The sequence below is a fragment of the Pelodiscus sinensis genome, chromosome 12 (genome assembly GCF_052426305.1).
Source record: "Pelodiscus sinensis isolate ZL-2025 chromosome 12, ASM5242630v1, whole genome shotgun sequence".
Lineage (NCBI taxonomy): Eukaryota > Metazoa > Chordata > Testudines > Trionychidae > Pelodiscus > Pelodiscus sinensis.
In genome coordinates this window covers 2,722,700-2,740,212 of record NC_143063.1, presented here as the reverse complement: position 1 = coordinate 2,740,212, position 17,513 = coordinate 2,722,700, and the positions used below count along the sequence as shown (strand labels likewise).

The following is a 17,513-nucleotide window of genomic DNA, read 5'->3' as shown; positions in this document are numbered from 1 at the left end:
CTGAGTGCACATAGAAAAATTTATTCTGTGCATGGATGGCAAAAATCCAGACATGGATAGCAACAATTAGGGGGAACATTAGTTGGAACTGGCCAACCCCCTCTGCCTTCAGTTCATGTTGGGCTTCTTAGCAGCCCTCCGAGCAGAGAGGCTCTTCCTGGCCAGTGTTGGCTCCGGGCTGGGCGGGAAGAGGGACTTTTGCCCATTCCCTCCCTGCTCTTCCCCTCTGTCCTGGACCCTGCCCAGCAGAATCTCGTTGATATAGCTCAGCGTTTGGTTGCTGAAAACCATGTTGAGATGGTCCACGCCGGGCAGCTCCAGGACATGCACTGGCTGCTTCTGCTGGTTCTGCCAGCGGGCGCACAGCTTCATGCTGCGTGTGCTGACCGTGTCGTCCCCATCCCCGTAGATTATGTCCACGGGGTCCTCGAAGGGGAAGTGCTCATCATAGATGTAGGTCTCCGCAGTCGGGAGGCCTGTGCCGTAGAGGCAGTGGGTCTCCACGCCAGGCGGAGGCAGCCCCTTGAGCAGGTCCTTAGTGTCGCTCCACATGTACCAGCCGTCCTCAAAGCTGACGTCGAGGAAGAAGCGCTGGTAGTCCCGGTAGGTGTAGTTGTAGGACGGCGTGGAGATGAAGACGTGCGTTTCGGGCCAGGCCAGGCTGGTGGGGAACATCCAGGGGCTGGTGGTGGCCATGCGCTGTTCCTCCCGCAGCTTGATGTGGGAGACCAGAGGGATGCCCTGGTTATCGCCTGCAATTCACACAGAGACTCAGCAGGAGCAAAACAGACAGACACCCCAAGGGTCCCAAAGCAGCCGGCGTGTGCCCAGATCGCCCGGTGCTGACATGCAGCCACCTCTGGGGGGAGGCAAGGCTGCAGCTCAACAGACGCACTGTAATTCAGGGCAGGAGGCCCAGAGAAGTACTGGGGTACAACTGCAATTTATTGGCTAATCTAAAGGATGGAATTCCCAGGAGCACATGTCTCCGAGCACGGTGGGGTCAAAGAGCGCCCCCTAAAGAGTGCCTGTTCTGGTGCACCACTCTGGGGCGCTGACTCTGTAGGTCACACACACGTTCTCTGCAGCCACCGTCCTTCCGAGCTTGGCCCTGCTCCTGGGAGCCCAGCCAGAGGTGGGGAAGCGGAGGCAGGCTTTTGTGCTGGGGGAGTTTGTCCGCGGGTGCTGCTGGGTGTCCGGCAGGAGGGGAAGGATCCCAAGCCTGCGGTAGGTTTTCTGAGCTGGCTCCACGTGCGTGTGTATGTAGGGGGGCTCTCCCGGGTTTATTGCCAGTCTTGCCATATTTGGGGTGGTTTGGAAAGACATGGGTCCCGGGGCCCTGTGATTATTCCAGCATCCTGGAACCCAGCGTAAGTCGCTGCCGCTCGTGGCTCTGGAGAAAGGCAGGTAAACATGGCTCTTACACAGTCGTAAAAGGTTCAGATGCCAGAAGGCAAAGGAAAAGCACCCCCGACGGATGTTTTCAAAAGCGCATGGTGTTTAAGCTCCTCTCATGACTCTCTGAGGTTGGCCACGCCAGGTAAAGGTTCGGGGGTGGCTCTGAAGGATGGAGAGAGGAGTAGGAAGTGGGTGCTGTGTCTCGGGGTGTTTCTGAGCTTGTGGGGCTAGGGATGGGGGAGGACTAGAGTGGGGTGGTGTAGTGTGTGGAAACAGCTCAGAGATCCTCCCAGTCTTCTACAGCACAAGTCATCAAGCCCCTGCCGGTGCAGCCAGGGGTACGGGAGCTATCGCCGTGCAGTTAGGTCTTTGCGTCCTTGCTGTATCCATGGATTTCATCGTCATCAGAATGGGGCTTCTGAAGGAGCATGGCACACAGGCTGGGCAGGAGGGATAGCTCAGTGGTTTGAGCATTGGCCTGCTAAACCCAGGGTTGTGAGTTCAATCCTTGTGGAGGCCGTTTAGGGATTTGGGGCAAAAATTCATCAGGGATGGTATTTGGTCCTGCTGTGAAGGCAGGGGACTGGACTCTATGACCTTTCAAGGTCCCTTCCAGTTCTAGGAGATAGGCAATCTCCATTTAAAAAAAAAAAAAAAAAAACCTGGTGCACACAGAAACCCCAGCCCTGGAGAGGAGAATGGAGCCAGGTGAGAGAGGGCTGGCCAAAACCCTCCTGACACAATGTGTTCTTTTGCTGGGAAATGTTGATTCCTTCAAATGGGGAATCTTTGCAGGCTGTGGCAAGGCTTTCATCAGGAGGGGCCTCAGCTCACGGCATTGCTGCTGGGAGACACCGCCCCCCGGAGCATCCGGGCCACCAGCGAGGGGTGCACCTGGAGATGGAGGAGACCCAGCCTGCCCTGATGCCAGGTTAGGGAGTCAGTTGCTCCGGCCCAGGGATGACTTATACAAAGTGAAACAGCTTCAGCCTGAGACACCCCCCCCCAGCATAGCCCCTGACTTGCCGATTCGGGCTCGCAGCTAGGAGAAGGGAGAGCTTGGTCCAGGTGTCCCTGAATCTGGCTGAGCAGGGTCAATGATGCTGAGTCTCCTGCATCCCAGGGCATGCCCTGACCACCCGGCAAAGGCCTATGGGGGGGTTGTTCCCCGGAGCTCTAGGAGTGACCTGGGGGCCGTGTGTATGGTGAGCGACGGTGCGAGTCTTGTGACTGCCGTGCCTTTCCTAGGGCTGCCCCTGCCACGCTGAGCAGTCTGCAGCCCCGACCTCCCAGTCCCGCGCGGCGGAGTCACCCCCCATTTCTCCGGCAGAGGAAGGCAGACCCACCCGAGGCCAGGACGCGCATGCACTTGGCGGCGCCGCCCCAGGGGGCCCCCAGGGAGATGAAGCCCGCGATGTAGCGGTCCTTCCAGGCCTGGGGCTGCTGCAGCAGGAAGTAGAGGGTGTGGAGGTTGCCCAGGCTGTGCCCCAGCAGGAAGACCCCTCTCTGGTAGGTGTCGTGCATCTCCTCAATCAGCGCCTTCAGGTTGTGGAAATACTCCTGCTGCTGGTCTGCGGGGAGAGCGGCATGGCGCACGGGCCGGGCAGGACCCCCAGCCCTGGACCCTCCCGGGGAGGGGCAGAAGAGGGTGTTCACGGGGGGGGGTCATCCAGGCCCTCCCATGAGGTCACTCCTCACAGGGGTCCCCCAATCTCATGAGAGGCAGGAGTCTGCCCCCCAGTCACATCTAGGCCAGCAGGGCCCCCTCTGCCCTAAGGGCGTCTCTTTCAGGCTTGCCCGCCCTTATCCCCATCAGGCATGGGCAAAGGGTGAAGGCCCAGCTGGGGAAGGCAAGCTGAAGCCCCGCCCCTTCCCCCCAAAACCACACCCCTTCCCTGAGACCACGCCCTTTCAAGAACCTTCCCCCCAGCCAAGCCCCCCCCCAGCCCTCAAGCCCGACCCTTCCAGGCCAAGCAGCGGGCAGGGCTGCTGCACCGTGGGCAGTGGAGGCAGTTTTGGGAAGGCAATGCCTTCCTGTGCCTACATTCCCCTGGCTGGCTTGGTCTCCCTCCTGGCCCGGGGCTCTCCCTGATGCCTCTGGAGGGGCCCTTCTGCCTCGCCCCCCCCCGGCACCCTTGGCTGAGCTGGCAGCTGGTGCCAACCCTGCACGTACTGGGCCCGATCCTCCAGTCGTAGGGGGCGGCTCGCACCGTCTCGTCTCGCACGTAGCCGTTGTTCACCAGGTTCTGCACGAGGGTGTGGAGGTAGCCTGCACAAGACAGTTCAGTGCAAAGTCTCCGCTGCTCAGGGGGCCCGAGTCCCAAGCAGCCTGTGAAGAGCGTCGAGAGGGTCTCCCGTCTCGCGGTGACTGGGCCCGAGAGCCCTGCCAAGCCGGGAGGCCGGGACCCTTCCCTACCGCTGAGCACCAGCACCCTGGGGAGCCCCGCCTGGACCTAGTGCCTCGCCCTGCGGCCTCACCTGCCAGCTTGCTCTTGTCCAGGTACTCCACGGAGTAGGTCTTGCCAAAGCCGGGCACGCGGACCTGCACCCCGGGGGCGTTGGACACTCTGCCGGTGCTGCGGTTATACACCACTCTGCGGGGACGGGACAGGACAGGACAGGCAGGGCGCTGTGGTTATACACCACTCTGCGGGGACGGGACAGGACAGGACAGGCAGGGCGCTGTGGTTATACACCACTCTGCGGGGACGGGACAGGACAGGACAGGCAGGGCGCTGCGGTTATACACCGCTCTGCGGGGACGGGACAGGACAGGACAGGCAGGACGCTGCGGTTATACACCACTCTGCGGGGACGGGACAGGACAGGACAGGCAGGGCGCTGCGGTTATACACCACTCTGCGGGGACAGGACAGGACAGGACAGGCAGGGTGCTGCGGTTATACACCACTCTGCAGGGACGGGACAGGACAGGACAGGCAGGGCGCTGCGGTTATACACCGCTCTGCAGGGACGGGACAGGACAGGCAGGGCGCTGCGGTTATACACCGCTCTGTGTGGACGGGACGGGACAGGCGGCAGGGCAGGGCACTGCGGTTATACACCGCTCTGTGGGGACGGGACGGGACAGGCGGCAGGGCAGGACTCTGCGGTTATACACCGCTCTGCGGGGACGGGACGGGACAGGCGGCAGGGCAGGACTCTGCGGTTATACACCGCTCTGTGGGGACGGGACGGGACAGGCGGCAGGGCAGGACTCTGCGGTTATACACCGCTCTGTGGGGACGGGACGGGACAGGCGGCAGGGCAGGACTCTGCGGTTATACACCGCTCTGCGGGGACGGGACGGGACAGGCGGCAGGGCAGGGCGCTGCGGTTATACACCGCTCTGCGGGGACGGGACAGGACAGGACAGGCAGGGCGCTGCGGTTATACACCGCTCTGCGGGGACAGGATGGGACAGGCGGCAGGGCAGGGCGCTGCGGTTATACACCGCTCTGCGGGGACGGGACGGGACAGGCGGCAGGGCAGGGCGCTGCGGTTATACACCGCTCTGCGGGGACGGGACAGGCGGCAGGGCAGGGTGCTGCGGTTATACACCGCTCTGCGGGGACGGGACAGGCGGCAGGGCAGGGCGCTGCGGTTATACACCGCTCTGCGGGGATGGGACAGGCGGCAGGGCAGGGCGCTGCGGTTATACACCGCTCTGCGGGGACGGGACAGGCGGCAGGGCAGGGTGCTGCGGTTATACACCGCTCTGCGGGGACGGGACAGGCGGCAGGGCAGGGTGCTGCGGTTATACACCGCTCTGCGGGGACGGGACAGGCGGCAGGGCAGGGTGCTGCGGTTATACACCGCTCTGTGGGGACGGGACAGGCGGCAGGGCAGGGTGCTGCGGTTATACACCGCTCTGCGGGGACGGGACAGGCGGCAGGGCAGGGCACTGCGGTTATACACCGCTCTGCGGGGACGGGACAGGCGGCAGGGCAGGGTGCTGCGGTTATACACCGCTCTGCGGGGACGGGACAGGCGGCAGGGCAGGGTGCTGCGGTTATACACCGCTCTGCGGGGACGGGACAGGCGGCAGGGCAGGGTGCTGCGGTTATACACCGCTCTGCGGGGACGGGACGGGACAGGCGGCAGGGCAGGGCGCTGCGGTTATACACCGCTCTGCGGGGACGGGACGGGACAGGCGGCAGGGCAGATCCATCCCAGTGGGGTGCAAAGGGGAGGCCTCTGGGCGGGGACTGAAATCCAGGCAGCTCTCCCCTCCGTCCCACGTGGGAAAGGGTCCGTCTGTGCAGTGCCCCCGAGGCAGCCGAAGGGCTCCCCTTGTCCTCAGCGGGCCGTGGCCCCCCGGCGCCGGGGCCGGTACCTGGTGTTGTCGATCCAGCAGGCGACGCCCAGCGGCAGGAACATCTGCAGGTTGATCCAGAGGGTGAAGTAGTCCTCGGTCCTGCGGTGGCACATCCAGTTCACCACGTCCGGCTTGTCCAGCTTGGCCTCCAGCTGGTTCCCCAGGCAGCCGGGCACTGCAGGCCCCAGAGACAGAGAGGAAGCCGCGAGCCAGACCCCGGGCCCGGGCCCTGCTGCGTGGGGCATGCAGAGCCGGCGAGCCCCTCCCGCCGGCGGTGTCACCACGGGGCTCCGGGCGGGTGCCTCGCAGGGCTGCGTTCAGATTGGAACGCCCCAGGGAGGCGGGCACGGCGCGGGCTGGGACATCCCAACCAGTAGGCTGGGGGGGGGGGGACGTTTTTAGGTCGGGGGGGGGAAGGGACGTTGTCCCACCGAAAAATTAGTCGGGGTCTGCACAAAAGTGAGAAAAAAACCCTCAAACCACAAACCAAACCACCTCCCTGACGTGGCCCCCAACTGAGGAAAAGGACCCTCCCCATGTTCCCCTGCCGCACCAGAGCCTGGGGGGGCCGGGCTAGTAGATTGTGTGGGCCCCCCCCAGGCTGTGGGGTAGTGTCAGAAATGCAGGGCTCCGTGTGTGGCAGGAGGCTGCCGGGAAGTGGGTTGGGGGGTGCAGGAGCGTGTTGAGGGTTGGTGGGTCTGGGAGGGTGCAGGACCAGGCTGGAGGTGGAGGGTCTGGGCAGGAGGGAGGGAGCTGGCTGGGCTGGAGAGCCAGAGCCTGCTTCCTTATGCTGGGGGGGAGGAGCCTCGGGGGCCGGATCCAGGTGAGGCAGGGGCCGAATTTGGCCCCAGGCCCGGAGGTTCCCCACCCCCGGACGAGGCTGTTCCGGGCAGGGAGCGTGCCGGCAGAGTCCAGCCCCAGGGCACAGCTGCCCAGCGGTTGTGCTGACGGAGCAGTGTAGACACGCAATGCTGGTGTACTAGAGAGTGAGTTCCACAGACGTAGCTCACCCTGGCCCCGGGTGTGAGTCTCTCTGGGCACCAGTGCTGCACTGGGCTGGCCCGCTCGACCCTGGCAGCACTTGGGGGTCCCTTTGAGCCTGGCCGCCTGGCGCCTCAAAGCCCCTTTCGAGGGGCCAGGCATCCCTGGAACAGCAGGCTGCAGGAAAGCGGGCAGCGAAAGTGTGACTGGGCTGCGGCTGGGAGAGCTCTGTGAATGCCATCCCCAGCCTCTCGCCGTGCTCCTGGTCCCGGTGACCCCGGCTCCCTGGCCGCGGGGGAGGCATGACCCTTCCGCACAATGTCACACAGGAACATTAGATAATTATTAAGGGAATTTGTAACTGGGACTCCAAAAGTTATCGCGGCGCCGAGGGCGGCTGGCTGGGCTGCCCGAGGGGGGGATGGGCAGGGAAGCTGACAGGCCGGAAGGCCCCGATCCGGCGTTGGGCCCCCGTGCGCCCCGCCAGTTCAGAGACTCCGCCCTGCGTCTGGCTGCAGGCACGGGTGGTCTGAGGGGGTTTACGGTGCGGGGCACGGGGCCGTCTCCCCACAGCAGAGCAACTCGGGTCAGGAGGCTGCTCTGGCGATGGCGAGAATCCGGCCGCGGTCTCATGAAGGGCTGAGGGCAGTCAGGCCTACTGGTCAGAGCAGGGCACAGGTACCGGGAGGTCAGGCTGAGGCGGCCCAGAGGGGAACCAAGAGTCAGACGTTCGGCAGGTTACCAGGAGGGCGGGCACCAGGTTACAGACAGTGATCGACCTGCGAGGGCGAGGACAAAGCAGGGCCAGGAGCCAGGGAACCGTCCGTGCCTGTGCTAGCACCTCCCCCATACCCCTGGCAAAAATGTAATTACTACGTGGGGCTCCCCCTCCCCGAGTGGGGGTGGGTGGGCTTGGAGCTGGGGGGTTGGGGCGCAGGAGGGGTGTAAGGACTCCGGGTAGGGTGGGAGGCTCAGAGGTGGGGCTGGGGGGTTGGGGCGCAGGAGGGGTGTAAGGGCTCCGGGTAGGGTGGGAGGCTCAGAGGTGGGGCTGAGGGGTTGGGGCACAGGAGGGGTGTAAGGGCTCCGGGTAGGGTGGGATGCTCAGAGGTGGGGCTGGGGGGTTGGGGCGCAGGAGGGGTGTAAGGGCTCCGGGTAGGGTGGGATGCTCAGAGGTGGGGCTGGGGGGTTGGGGCGCAGGAGGGGTGTAAGGGCTCCGGGTAGGGTGGGAGGCTCAGAGGTGGGGCGGAGGGGTTGGGGCGCAGGAGGGGTGTAAGGGCTCCGGTTAGTGTGGGAGGCTCGGAGGTGGGGCTGGGGGGTTGGGGCGCAGGAGGGGTGTAAGGGCTCCGGGTAGTGTGGGAGGCTCAGAGGTGGGGCTGGGGGGTTGGGGCGCAGGAGGGGTGTAAGGGCTCCGGGTAGTGTGGGAGGCTCAGAGGTGGGGCTGGGGGGTTGGGGCGCAGGAGGGGTGTAAGGGCTGTGGGTAAGGTGGGAGGCTCAGAGGTGGGGCTGAGGGGTTGGGGCGCAGGAGGGGTGTAAGGGCTCCGGGTAGGGTGGGATGCTCAGAGGTGGGGCTGGGGGGTTGGGGCGCAGGAGGGGTGTAAGGGCTCCGGTTAGTGTGGGAGGCTCGGAGGTGGGGCGGAGGGGTTGGGGCGCAGGAGGGGTGTAAGGGCTCCGGTTAGTGTGGGAGGCTCGGAGGTGGGGCGGAGGGGTTGGGGCGCAGGAGGGGTGTAAGGGCTCCGGTTAGTGTGGGAGGCTCGGAGGTGGGGCTGGGGGGTTGGGGCGCAGGAGGGGTGTAAGGGCTCCGGTTAGTGTGGGAGGCTCGGAGGTGGGGCGGAGGGGTTGGGGCGCAGGAGGGGTGTAAGGGCTCCGGTTAGTGTGGGAGGCTCGGAGGTGGGGCTGGGGGGTTGGGGTGCAGGAGGGGTGTAAGGGCTCCGGTTAGTGTGGGAGGCTCAGAGGTGGGGCGGAGGGGTTGGGGCGCAGGAGGGGTGTAAGGGCTCCGGGTAGGGTGGGAGGCTCAGAGGTGGGGCTGGGGGGTTGGGACGCAGGAGGGGTGTAAGGGCTCCGGGTAGGGTGGGAGGCTCAGAGGTGGGGCTGAGGGGTTGGGACGCAGGAGGGGTGTAAGGGCTGTGGGTAGGGTGGGAGGCTCAGAGGTGGGGCTGGGGGGTTGGGGCGCAGGAGGGGTGTAAGGGCTCCGGTTAGTGTGGGAGGCTCAGAGGTGGGGCGGAGGGGTTGGGGCGCAGGAGGGGTGTAAGGGCTCCGGTTAGTGTGGGAGGCTCGGAGGTGGGGTTGGGGGGTTGGGGCGCAGGAGGGGTGTAAGGGCTCCGGTTAGTGTGGGAGGCTCAGAGGTGGGGCGGAGGGGTTGGGGCGCAGGAGGGGTGTAAGGTCTCCGGTTAGTGTGGGAGGCTCGGAGGTGGGGTTGGGGGGTTGGGGCACAGGAGGGGTGTAAGGGCTCCGGTTAGTGTGGGAGGCTCGGAGGTGGGGTTGGGGGGTTGGGGCGCAGGAGGGGTGTAAGGGCTCCGGTTAGTGTGGGAGGCTCAGAGGTGGGGCAGAGGGGTTGGGGCGCAGGAGGGGTGTAAGGTCTCCGGTTAGTGTGGGAGGCTCGGAGGTGGGGTTGGGGGGTTGGGGCGCAGGAGGGTGTAAGGGCTCCGGTTAGTGTGGGAGGCTCAGAGGTGGGGCGGAGGGGTTGGGGCGCAGGAGGGGTGTAAGGTCTCCGGTTAGTGTGGGAGGCTCGGAGGTGGGGTTGGGGGGTTGGGGCGCAGGAGGGGTGTAAGGGCTCCGGTTAGTGTGGGAGGCTCGGAGGTGGGGTTGGGAGGTTGGGGCGCAGGAGGGGTGTAAGGGCTCCGGTTAGTGTGGGAGGCTCGGAGGTGGGGTTGGGAGGTTGGGGCGCAGGAGGGGTGTAAGGGCTGTGGGTAGGGTGGGAGGCTCGGAGGTGGGGCTGGGGGGTTGGGGCGCAGGACGGGGCTTTGGGCTGGGGCAGGGCGTTGGGGATGCGGGGGGAGGGCTCCAGGAGGGAGTTTGGGTATCAGAGGACTGCAGGAGGGATTTTGGGGGGTAGGTTGCCATGGTTTCCAGGACGTGACCACCGGGCTCCAGAGGCCCCATGTGCTGCAGGCGTCCCTGCAGCGCCCAACGGTCGCACTTCCCAGCCATGCGAGAACAGGGCCCGGCTTGAGGAAGGCCGTTGGAGGCTTTTCCGGTAGCGCCAGGGCCGGGGGAAGCCGCCGGGCCGGGTCTCCTCTGGGCTGGTGGCCGTGCCCCAGAGGGAGGGGCTCTAACTGGAGCAAGCGCAGGGAAGAGCTCGCAGGATGCCCGGGGCACGCGGGGCCTGTCTCCTGAGAGCAGGCTGGAGGGGCTCCGCCCGGGCAAAGGAAGGCGGAAAGGAGCTGCCTGCGAGTGCAACGACCCAGCAGGTCCCCTCCGCTCAGATATTCTCCCCCCTCCAGCTCCAGCCTCCCTCCGCCCTGGGAGAGCGGGACCCCGCCCCACGGCCCCTCCTGGCCGGGCACGGCCTCTCCGGCGGGCGAGGACCCCACGAGCAGGCCAAGGGACGGAGAAGGGACGTGCTGCTCCCCTGTAAATGCCACTGGTGGGGCCTCACCGGATGCGGGGCTCCGAGCGGAGCCACCAGAGCGATCGGGTCTGGAAAAACCTGCCTGACAGCGAGAGACTCAAAGGTTTCAATCTATCCAAGAGAAGTTTGACCAAAGTGCAGAAGCAGCCACGTGGCCGGGAGAGTTCGAAGGGCTCTTCCATCGAGCCGCCCAAAACTCCACCGGCTGCAAACGGAAACTAGACGTATTCAGGCAGGAAGTTAGGTGGGATTAACCGCTAGACCCCCCCCCCCCCGGCGCTGACTGCAGAGCAGAGTCCCCGTGGGGCCGGCAGGGTGACGTGGCTACAGATGGGCTCACAGGCTGTCCGCGGCTGCAAGGCCCGTTTTTCGTTTGGCCGGCTGTCCTTTTTCCAAGGTGCAGACCAACTCTTCCCGCACCAAGTGCCATCTGACACAACTCCCGGCTCCAGCATGTGCAGCGGTGGCAAGAGCCGGCGCACAAAGTGAGCTTGGATAGCTGCAGAATCCAGCGCCAGGTGTGTGCCCAAAGCGCCGCGACGCTGCCTCGCAGACGCAACGCGCCAAATCGGCATGCATGGCTGTGACCTCAAACCACAGAGCCACGGGTCCCGAGACCCAACACTCTACTGCCGTCTAACAAATAACAGTGTAACCCACCGGCCACGCCTCCACCCGGCAAGCACCCGTTAGCTCACGTGGGGGAGGTCTGCGTCGGGGGGCAAAGGCTGAATTCACGGGGACAGAATAAAAACAAACAGACCCAAGCGCCAAAGGTCTGTATGATCCGCAGCCTGAGAAGGCATCTTTTAAAAGCTTTTCCCGTTAATGCCACTGTAATCTGTCTGTTCTGGTGCAAGATGCGGTTTTGTGCCTCAGTTCCCCATCTGTTCCATGCGGGTAATGGCATCCCTCTCACTGAGGTTCACAGAAGCCTCATAAGCAGTTTGGAGATTGTGGCAAAAGCTGAAGTGACATAGCAGCCATCTTCCGTTGGAAACCATGGGAGGCAGTAACCGTTAGGGGGCACTCTCCCCCAGTAGCCCTCTCTGCTGAGTAAACAAACTTGTCTCACTGCCACTGTTCCCTTTAATCTTTCCCATCCACGTGTGGAATAATTTTATGTGCACTGAGGCATATGAGAATGTGCACCACCAGTAGACACAAAAAAACCTAGCTCTGCTAATCAGCTGGGTGGCATCTGAATCTCACCTGAATGGCCGCACAAGCGCCCAGAGTACGGGGAATGCTGTGCACCCCTCGAAGATGGACCAGTAGAAGATAATTTATCTCACCCACCTTGTCTTTCTCCCTGGGCATGAGCAGCTACAAACCCACAGGGAAATGCTGAGCCTCATGTAAATTGTGTGACGTGGCAGCCATTTTGCATAAAGGAAAATTGAACACAGTGGCTTCCGCGGATCGGAAAGACTTGCTAATCAGTTTGCGAGTTGCCCCATCCGTTTTGCAAGCACCCGGCCATCCCCAGCACAGCGAGAGCGCCGAGGACACGGATGAGAAACCTGCCGCGTGTTAGCGAGGGAAAGTCAGAGAAGGGGAGAGGAGGGAGCCACCATTTCGGGTCCTGTTATGAATTAATATTTTAACTCTTTAGGGCACCAGTGTCGTTCCACGGAAAACGCCGACTGCGCAGAGAACCTGCGCTGTAAACCTGGGGGAGGGGCACGTTCTTCACACAGCCCAGAGATGTACAGAGCGATGCCTGTTTCAAGTGGCCGACGGAGCCGGGGCGTCACGCGTCCGAGGCCCCCCCGGGACTGAAAGGGATCTGGGCCCAGGGGCCAAACGCCTTCCTGGCCAAACTGACTCGGGACTGACTAGGGGAGTCAGGAACAGTGCCGGGGGCGGGGGGCGGTTCCTCTCGGCAGCACCTTGCAATAGCTAAGGACTCCACCCTTCTGAAAGAGCAGCCGGCCCTGGTGAGGAGTGCTGGGGCATGGCGGTGCAGAACGGCGCAGGGCAGGGGAAAAGTGGCGGGGGGCATGCACAGGACCGGCTCCTGGACAGGGACAGGCAAGGGCACAGCTGAGGAAGAGGACAGAGGGGTAAGTGACTGGCAGGGGAGAAGGAAAAACACCAGAAAGAGCCCGCACCAGCTGTCCTGCCCCCACGCTGGGTCCCGGGGCAGAGACCGGCCTGCTGCGTGCCCCGGCTCCCCACCACAGCCCCCCGGGAACGGGGGTGTCTCCCTGCTGCCGGGCCCTTACCGAGTACCACGGGCGGGGTGCTGTTGGAGCGGGCTGCCTCCGGCGTGGCGCTGGGCGGGAAGAGGACGTTGAAGAGCCAGAACTGGGCTGCGGGCCGCGGGAGGAGCAGCAGCACCAGCGCGAGCCGCAGAGCCCTGAAGCCTGCGCACCCCATGGCAGGTCCGGCTGGGCTCCCTCTCAGCAAACAGCCTTTTATCAGCACCAGGCCGGGCCGGGGGAGGAGAGAGCCGCAGAGGGACGGCTGGGAGGGGGAGGGAGAGCCGAGGAGAGTGACCGCAAGGAATCCGGTTCCCGCTGTCTCCTGCTGCAGCCCAGGGCTCTCGGCTCGCTGGAAACCGGCCCTGGGCCTGGCCTCCCGAAAGCAGGGACGCCCAGAAGGAGTGACCCCGTCTCCCCGGGGGCAGGGGAATACGGCCCCTGCAGGCTGGCGGCACTGCAGACCGGGGCCTGCGTTACCCCGGGGCAAGGTGCGGGGTCAACAGGCTCACGCTGGTGTGTCTGCCCCGGGGTCACGTTCCAGGGGCCTCAGCCTGGGGCCTTTCCACATATGTGCCCCACAGAACTACACACACATCCCAAACACCCCCACACTACCCCACACCGTACCCCCGCACCACACCCCCACACACCACACAGACACCCTGTCCACATACCCCACCCCACAAACACCCCCCCCACAACTCTCACAACAGAGCTTTCCCGAGCTCTGTGGGCTGACCCCTGTCTGTTAAATAAAGGGGGGTCTCTTTCATACTAGCAAGGCTTCTGGGGCTTGTTTAGCCCCAGGGGGAGGGGAAACTGAGGCTGGGGCTCAGCTGCAGGAGATCTGCTGGGACTTCCCACCCACTCCCTGGGCCGTGGTTTGTGGCGAGAGACGGGGGTTAGGGGAAGGCTAAAATGCCCCTCACGTGAGTCCCTGGCTTCAGGCACGGCTCCCTCGGAGAGCGTCGTCACTGCAGACTCAGCCTGGGCCCCCGCACCCTGCACAGGGCCCAGCACAACCGAACCCGATCCGGCATGGCGGGGGTAGGTCCCTCCGCCCGGTGGTGCACATGGAACCAGGCGGGATTTTCCCGCAAGGGGGTAAGCCATGGAAGAATTTTGCCTAGCGCTAAGAATGTCGGCTCTCAGGGGTTCCCACAGGGTGCTTTGGGGAACCCCGTGTCTCTGCCCGATGGGTCCAGGGGCTCCCCACAAGAAAATATGACGGGCGGTTGTATGACCCTGGTATTTGTGGTTCAGGCCCTCGTCCTGCGTCGCGAGCTCTTGCCAGCTGGGAGGAGTTCTTGAACAAACAGACTCACAGACGGACGGGCAGGCGGACGCACGTTTCGGAAACACACAAGTCAAGGAAAGGTGCCGAGTGCTTCCGTGGCCCCTGCCGGCCTTCCTTCCCTGGTCGGAGGGAGGGACCCGGTAGACGTGACAGCAGTTCCCCACCCCGGGGGCTCGGAGCCGTGTGGCCGGTGCTAGGACCTGCCTGCTCTATTCCCTGCAGGAAGGCCTGGCCCATCCCCAGCCCAGGGGCCGGTCTGCGCAGTGAGGAGCCGGGCAGGGTTGGGTCTGTGGATGGGCCAGGAGCTGCCCCGCCCTGTGCCGGGGGGGGGGGGGGGGTTGGCTAGATCTCCCAGTGCTGCAAGGCCCGGAGGAGCAGGCCGGGGCCTCATGAGCAGGCCTGTGGGGGCACTGAAGGGTCAGGCACAGGATGGCAAAGGGGGGTGCTGATGCAGGCTCTGGCTTGGCCCCCCCACCGGGATGCGGCCCGGGACAGCCCTGGCTCAGACGGCCCTGCCAGGGCGAGGGAGGAGCAGCTGCCGCCGGTGGTCTTTGGGGCTGAGCCTGGTCACCCGGAGGGAGTGGGGGGAAGCGACGGGAGGGGGGGACTGTGGGCGTTCCATGCGTCTGCCACCACCTGGGATTTGGAACAGCCCCCCCAGCCCTGGCCCCAGACGTGGCCGGGACGTTCCATCCGCGGTGTCAGGCTGAGCGGTGAACCAAGCATCCCCCGGGGGCCCATCTGCCGGACAGCTGCCCTGGGACCCGCACGCAGGAGCCAACGCTCCCAGCAGCCCTGGCCCGGCCTGCCTTTGGGAAGGAGCAGCAGGCCCTGCCCAGGCTCAGAGGGGAAGCCGGCCCCTTCCTAGCTGGCGAAAGAGGCTCTCTCCACAGGGGCTGTGCCCCGGGTGAGGCTGCCCCAGAGGCCGAGGGTGGGGGGGGGGTGTCAATGTGTAAATCGTGCTGCCCTGCCCAGCTGGTCTCAGCTCCTGGAGAAGACACAGGCTCTGCCCTGCTTCCATCCCAGCCCCGCGTCCGGCTCTGCTTAAGCAGTCCTGAGATCCCCCCCGCCCCGCTGGCCTGCCAGATCGGGAATATTCTCCCACCTGAGCCCCTCCCTCAGTGTCCTCCCCCCTCCTGCCCCTTTGAGCCCCAGGCCCGGCCTGTGCCAGACACCTGACCTCAGGTGTTATTACCTGCCAGGTGTGGGAGCCGATCTCGGGGGATGGCGGAGGCCCCAGCCCCCGTACAAAGGACCAGCCAGCCTGGGACAAAACACGAGAAGTCATCCTTCTGCGCTGGTTAGGTCTCGACTGGAGTCTTGTGTCCAGTTCTGGGCACCACATTTCAGGAAAGATGTGGAGAAACTGGAGAGGGTCCAGAGAAGAGCGACAACAACGATGAAAGGTCGAGAGAACATGGGCTAGGAGGGACGGCTGAAAGAACTGGGCTTGTTGAGTTTGGGAAAGAGAAGACGGAGAGGGGACATGAGAGCAGCTTTCAAGTACCTAAAAGGGTGTCACAGGAAGGAGGGAGAAAAATTGTTCTCCTCGACCTCCGAGGACAGGACAAGAAGCAAGGGGCTGAAATTGCAGCAAGGGAGGGTTAGGTTGGACATTAGGGCAAACTTCCTGCCTGTCAGGTGGTGAAACGCTGGAATAAGTTGCCCGGGGAGGTTGTGGGGCCTCCATCCCTGGAGACATTGAAGAGCAGGTTGGACAGACACCTGCCAGGGATGGTCTAGATGGTGTTTGGCCCTGTCGTGAGGGCAGGGGATGGGACTTGATGTCCTCTTGAGGTCCTTTCCGAGTAGGGTTCCCAGATGGTTTCACCAAAAATACTGGACCCCCCCCCCAAAAAAAAAAGCGCTGGGAAAATTTTGTTGAGAAAAAAAAACCCCGAACACCTGGCGACCCTACTTCCGGGTCCAGGGTTCTGTGCCTGGCACGTGAAGGCGTGACACTGGCATGTGTCCCTGTGTGGCCTGCTGCCCGGCAAGGGAGATCCCAAGCGGCACCGTGTCCCCCTGGCACCTCTCCTGGCAACACTGGCTGCAGCAGGGCCGGGGATCACGGCCAGCGGCAAACAGGCTCCTGGAACGAGTTCGTAACGTGTTTGTGCAGCATCTCCAGTTGTGTCCAAAAGGTGGCACCACAACGTAGCAAGGAACTGGGGGGGGGGGGGGGGGTGCGCTCTGGTCCAGTAGGGGGTGTGCGGTGGTCCTGGGCTGGGAGGAGGGGAGGGTGGGATGCAGGCTGATGCAGGGGGCACAGGGGGCCTGGGAGGCTGGGCGGGGGGAGCAGGCTGATGCAGGGGGTATGGGGGGCCTGGGAGGCTGGGCGGGGGGGCCAGGCTGATGCAGGGGGTATGGGGGGCTTGGGCGGGGGGGCATGGGAGGCTGGGCGGGGGGGCCAGGCTGATGCAAGGGGTATGGGGGGCCTGGGCGGGGGGGCATGGGAGGCTGGGCGGGGGGAGCAGGCTGATGCAGGGGGTATGGGGGGCCTGGGCGGGGGGCATGGGAGGCTGGGCGGGGGGGCCAGGCTGATGCAGGGGGTATGGGGGGCCTGGGCGGGGGGCATGGGAGGCTGGGCGGGGGGGCCAGGCTGATGCAGGGGGTATGGGGGGCCTGGGCGGGGGGCCTGGGAGGCTGGGCGGGGGGGCCAGGCTGATGCAGGGGGTATGGGGGGCCTGGGCCGGGGGCATGGGAGGCTGGGCGGGGGGAGCAGGCTGATGCAGGGGGTATGGGGGGCCTGGGCGGGGGGCATGGGAGGCTGGGCGGGGGGGGGCCAGGCTGATGCAGGGGGTATGGGGGGCCTGGGAGGCTGGGCGGGGGGGCCAGGCTGATGCAGGGCATACGAGGGACCCTGGGCTGGGGGGGGGGAGAATTCAATCCATCGTGGCTTTTTGTTTTTTCAATAATTTAACACCCGACCCCCGTGAAACGTGCCCTGCTGTGGCAAGGTGCTGTCCCCCTCCCCCCAGCCCCAGCGTGACCCCACTCCAAGGCCTGTCCTTGGCCTCTCCTGTTCCTGGGGGCCGGACCTCCTTCCCCCCGAGCCAGTCTGACCCTCACTGGGCTGGCTGCTGGAGACAGCGGTCCGGTGCTGCCCCATCCCTTGGGGGTCAAGCCAAACCACCCCCCAACTGGGCTGGGTGGGGCCAGCAGTCCCTCTCCTGTGGGGCTGGCCCCAGCTCTGGGGGAGCTGAGCTCCCCAGCTCCTGGGCCCCCCAGACACATGACCCCCAATTTCCTTTCCCCCAGCACCCGCCTCTGCCCATGTCCCTCCACACAGCTTGGCTGGCCCCCTCCGCCCTGCCCCATAAAGGGACAGAGCCCCCATTGCACTGATCGTGACGCTAAGGGGAACGCCCCGCTTCCCCCCCGCCTGAATCCGGGCCCTACAGCCCTGTAAACGGGGAGTCTCCCCCCACGTCCGGGAAGGGCGCTGGCCCCTGGCACTCGGCCCAGTCGCTTCCTCAGGGGCTGCAATGCTGCGCTGAAGCTCTCTGGATGCGGGTTCTTTGGCAGGGGGGGAGTTCGGTCCCCTGGGAACGGGGCTGAGTGCCCGGCCTGCATGCTGTTTGTGACCACCTCTGCTCCAGGCCTGCTGGGCGCAGGGAAAACAACCAGGTGGCGCACAGACTGTCGCCAGCCTTAGCCTCACCCAAATCTGCTCCAGCAGGGGGTCCACACGGAGCCCCGGCCTGTGCTAGCACTGGGCAGAAGGCGGCAATACAGAAGAGG

General features: G+C 64.8%; 1 protein-coding gene and 1 long non-coding RNA gene across 3 annotated transcripts; one reads left to right on the top strand and one right to left on the bottom strand.

The window, feature by feature from the left end:
* LCAT (lecithin-cholesterol acyltransferase) lies at positions 1-13,075 on the bottom strand. Of its 2 annotated transcripts, XM_075940559.2 has the most exons (6): positions 12,494-13,069; positions 5,735-5,891; positions 3,877-3,992; positions 3,572-3,667; positions 2,745-2,969; positions 1-752 (listed from the first exon to the last, which is right to left on the bottom strand). In XM_075940559.2, exons 1-6 carry the CDS (start codon positions 12,645-12,647, stop codon positions 109-111), a joined length of 1,392 nt encoding a protein of 463 aa, XP_075796674.2. In that variant the 5' UTR covers positions 12,648-13,069; the 3' UTR covers positions 1-108. The 2 variants fall into 2 exon arrangements, with proteins under 2 accessions (XP_075796674.2, XP_075796675.2); XM_075940560.2 differs by lacking the exon at positions 2,745-2,969 and having other exon boundaries at positions 12,494-13,075.
* Positions 11,378-15,603, top strand: LOC142831112 (uncharacterized). Its single transcript, XR_012906781.2, has 3 exons — positions 11,378-12,331; positions 13,736-13,849; positions 14,972-15,603. It is a non-coding gene; the product is annotated as an uncharacterized LOC142831112 (long non-coding RNA).
* The last annotated feature ends 1,910 nt before the right edge of the window (positions 15,604-17,513 follow it).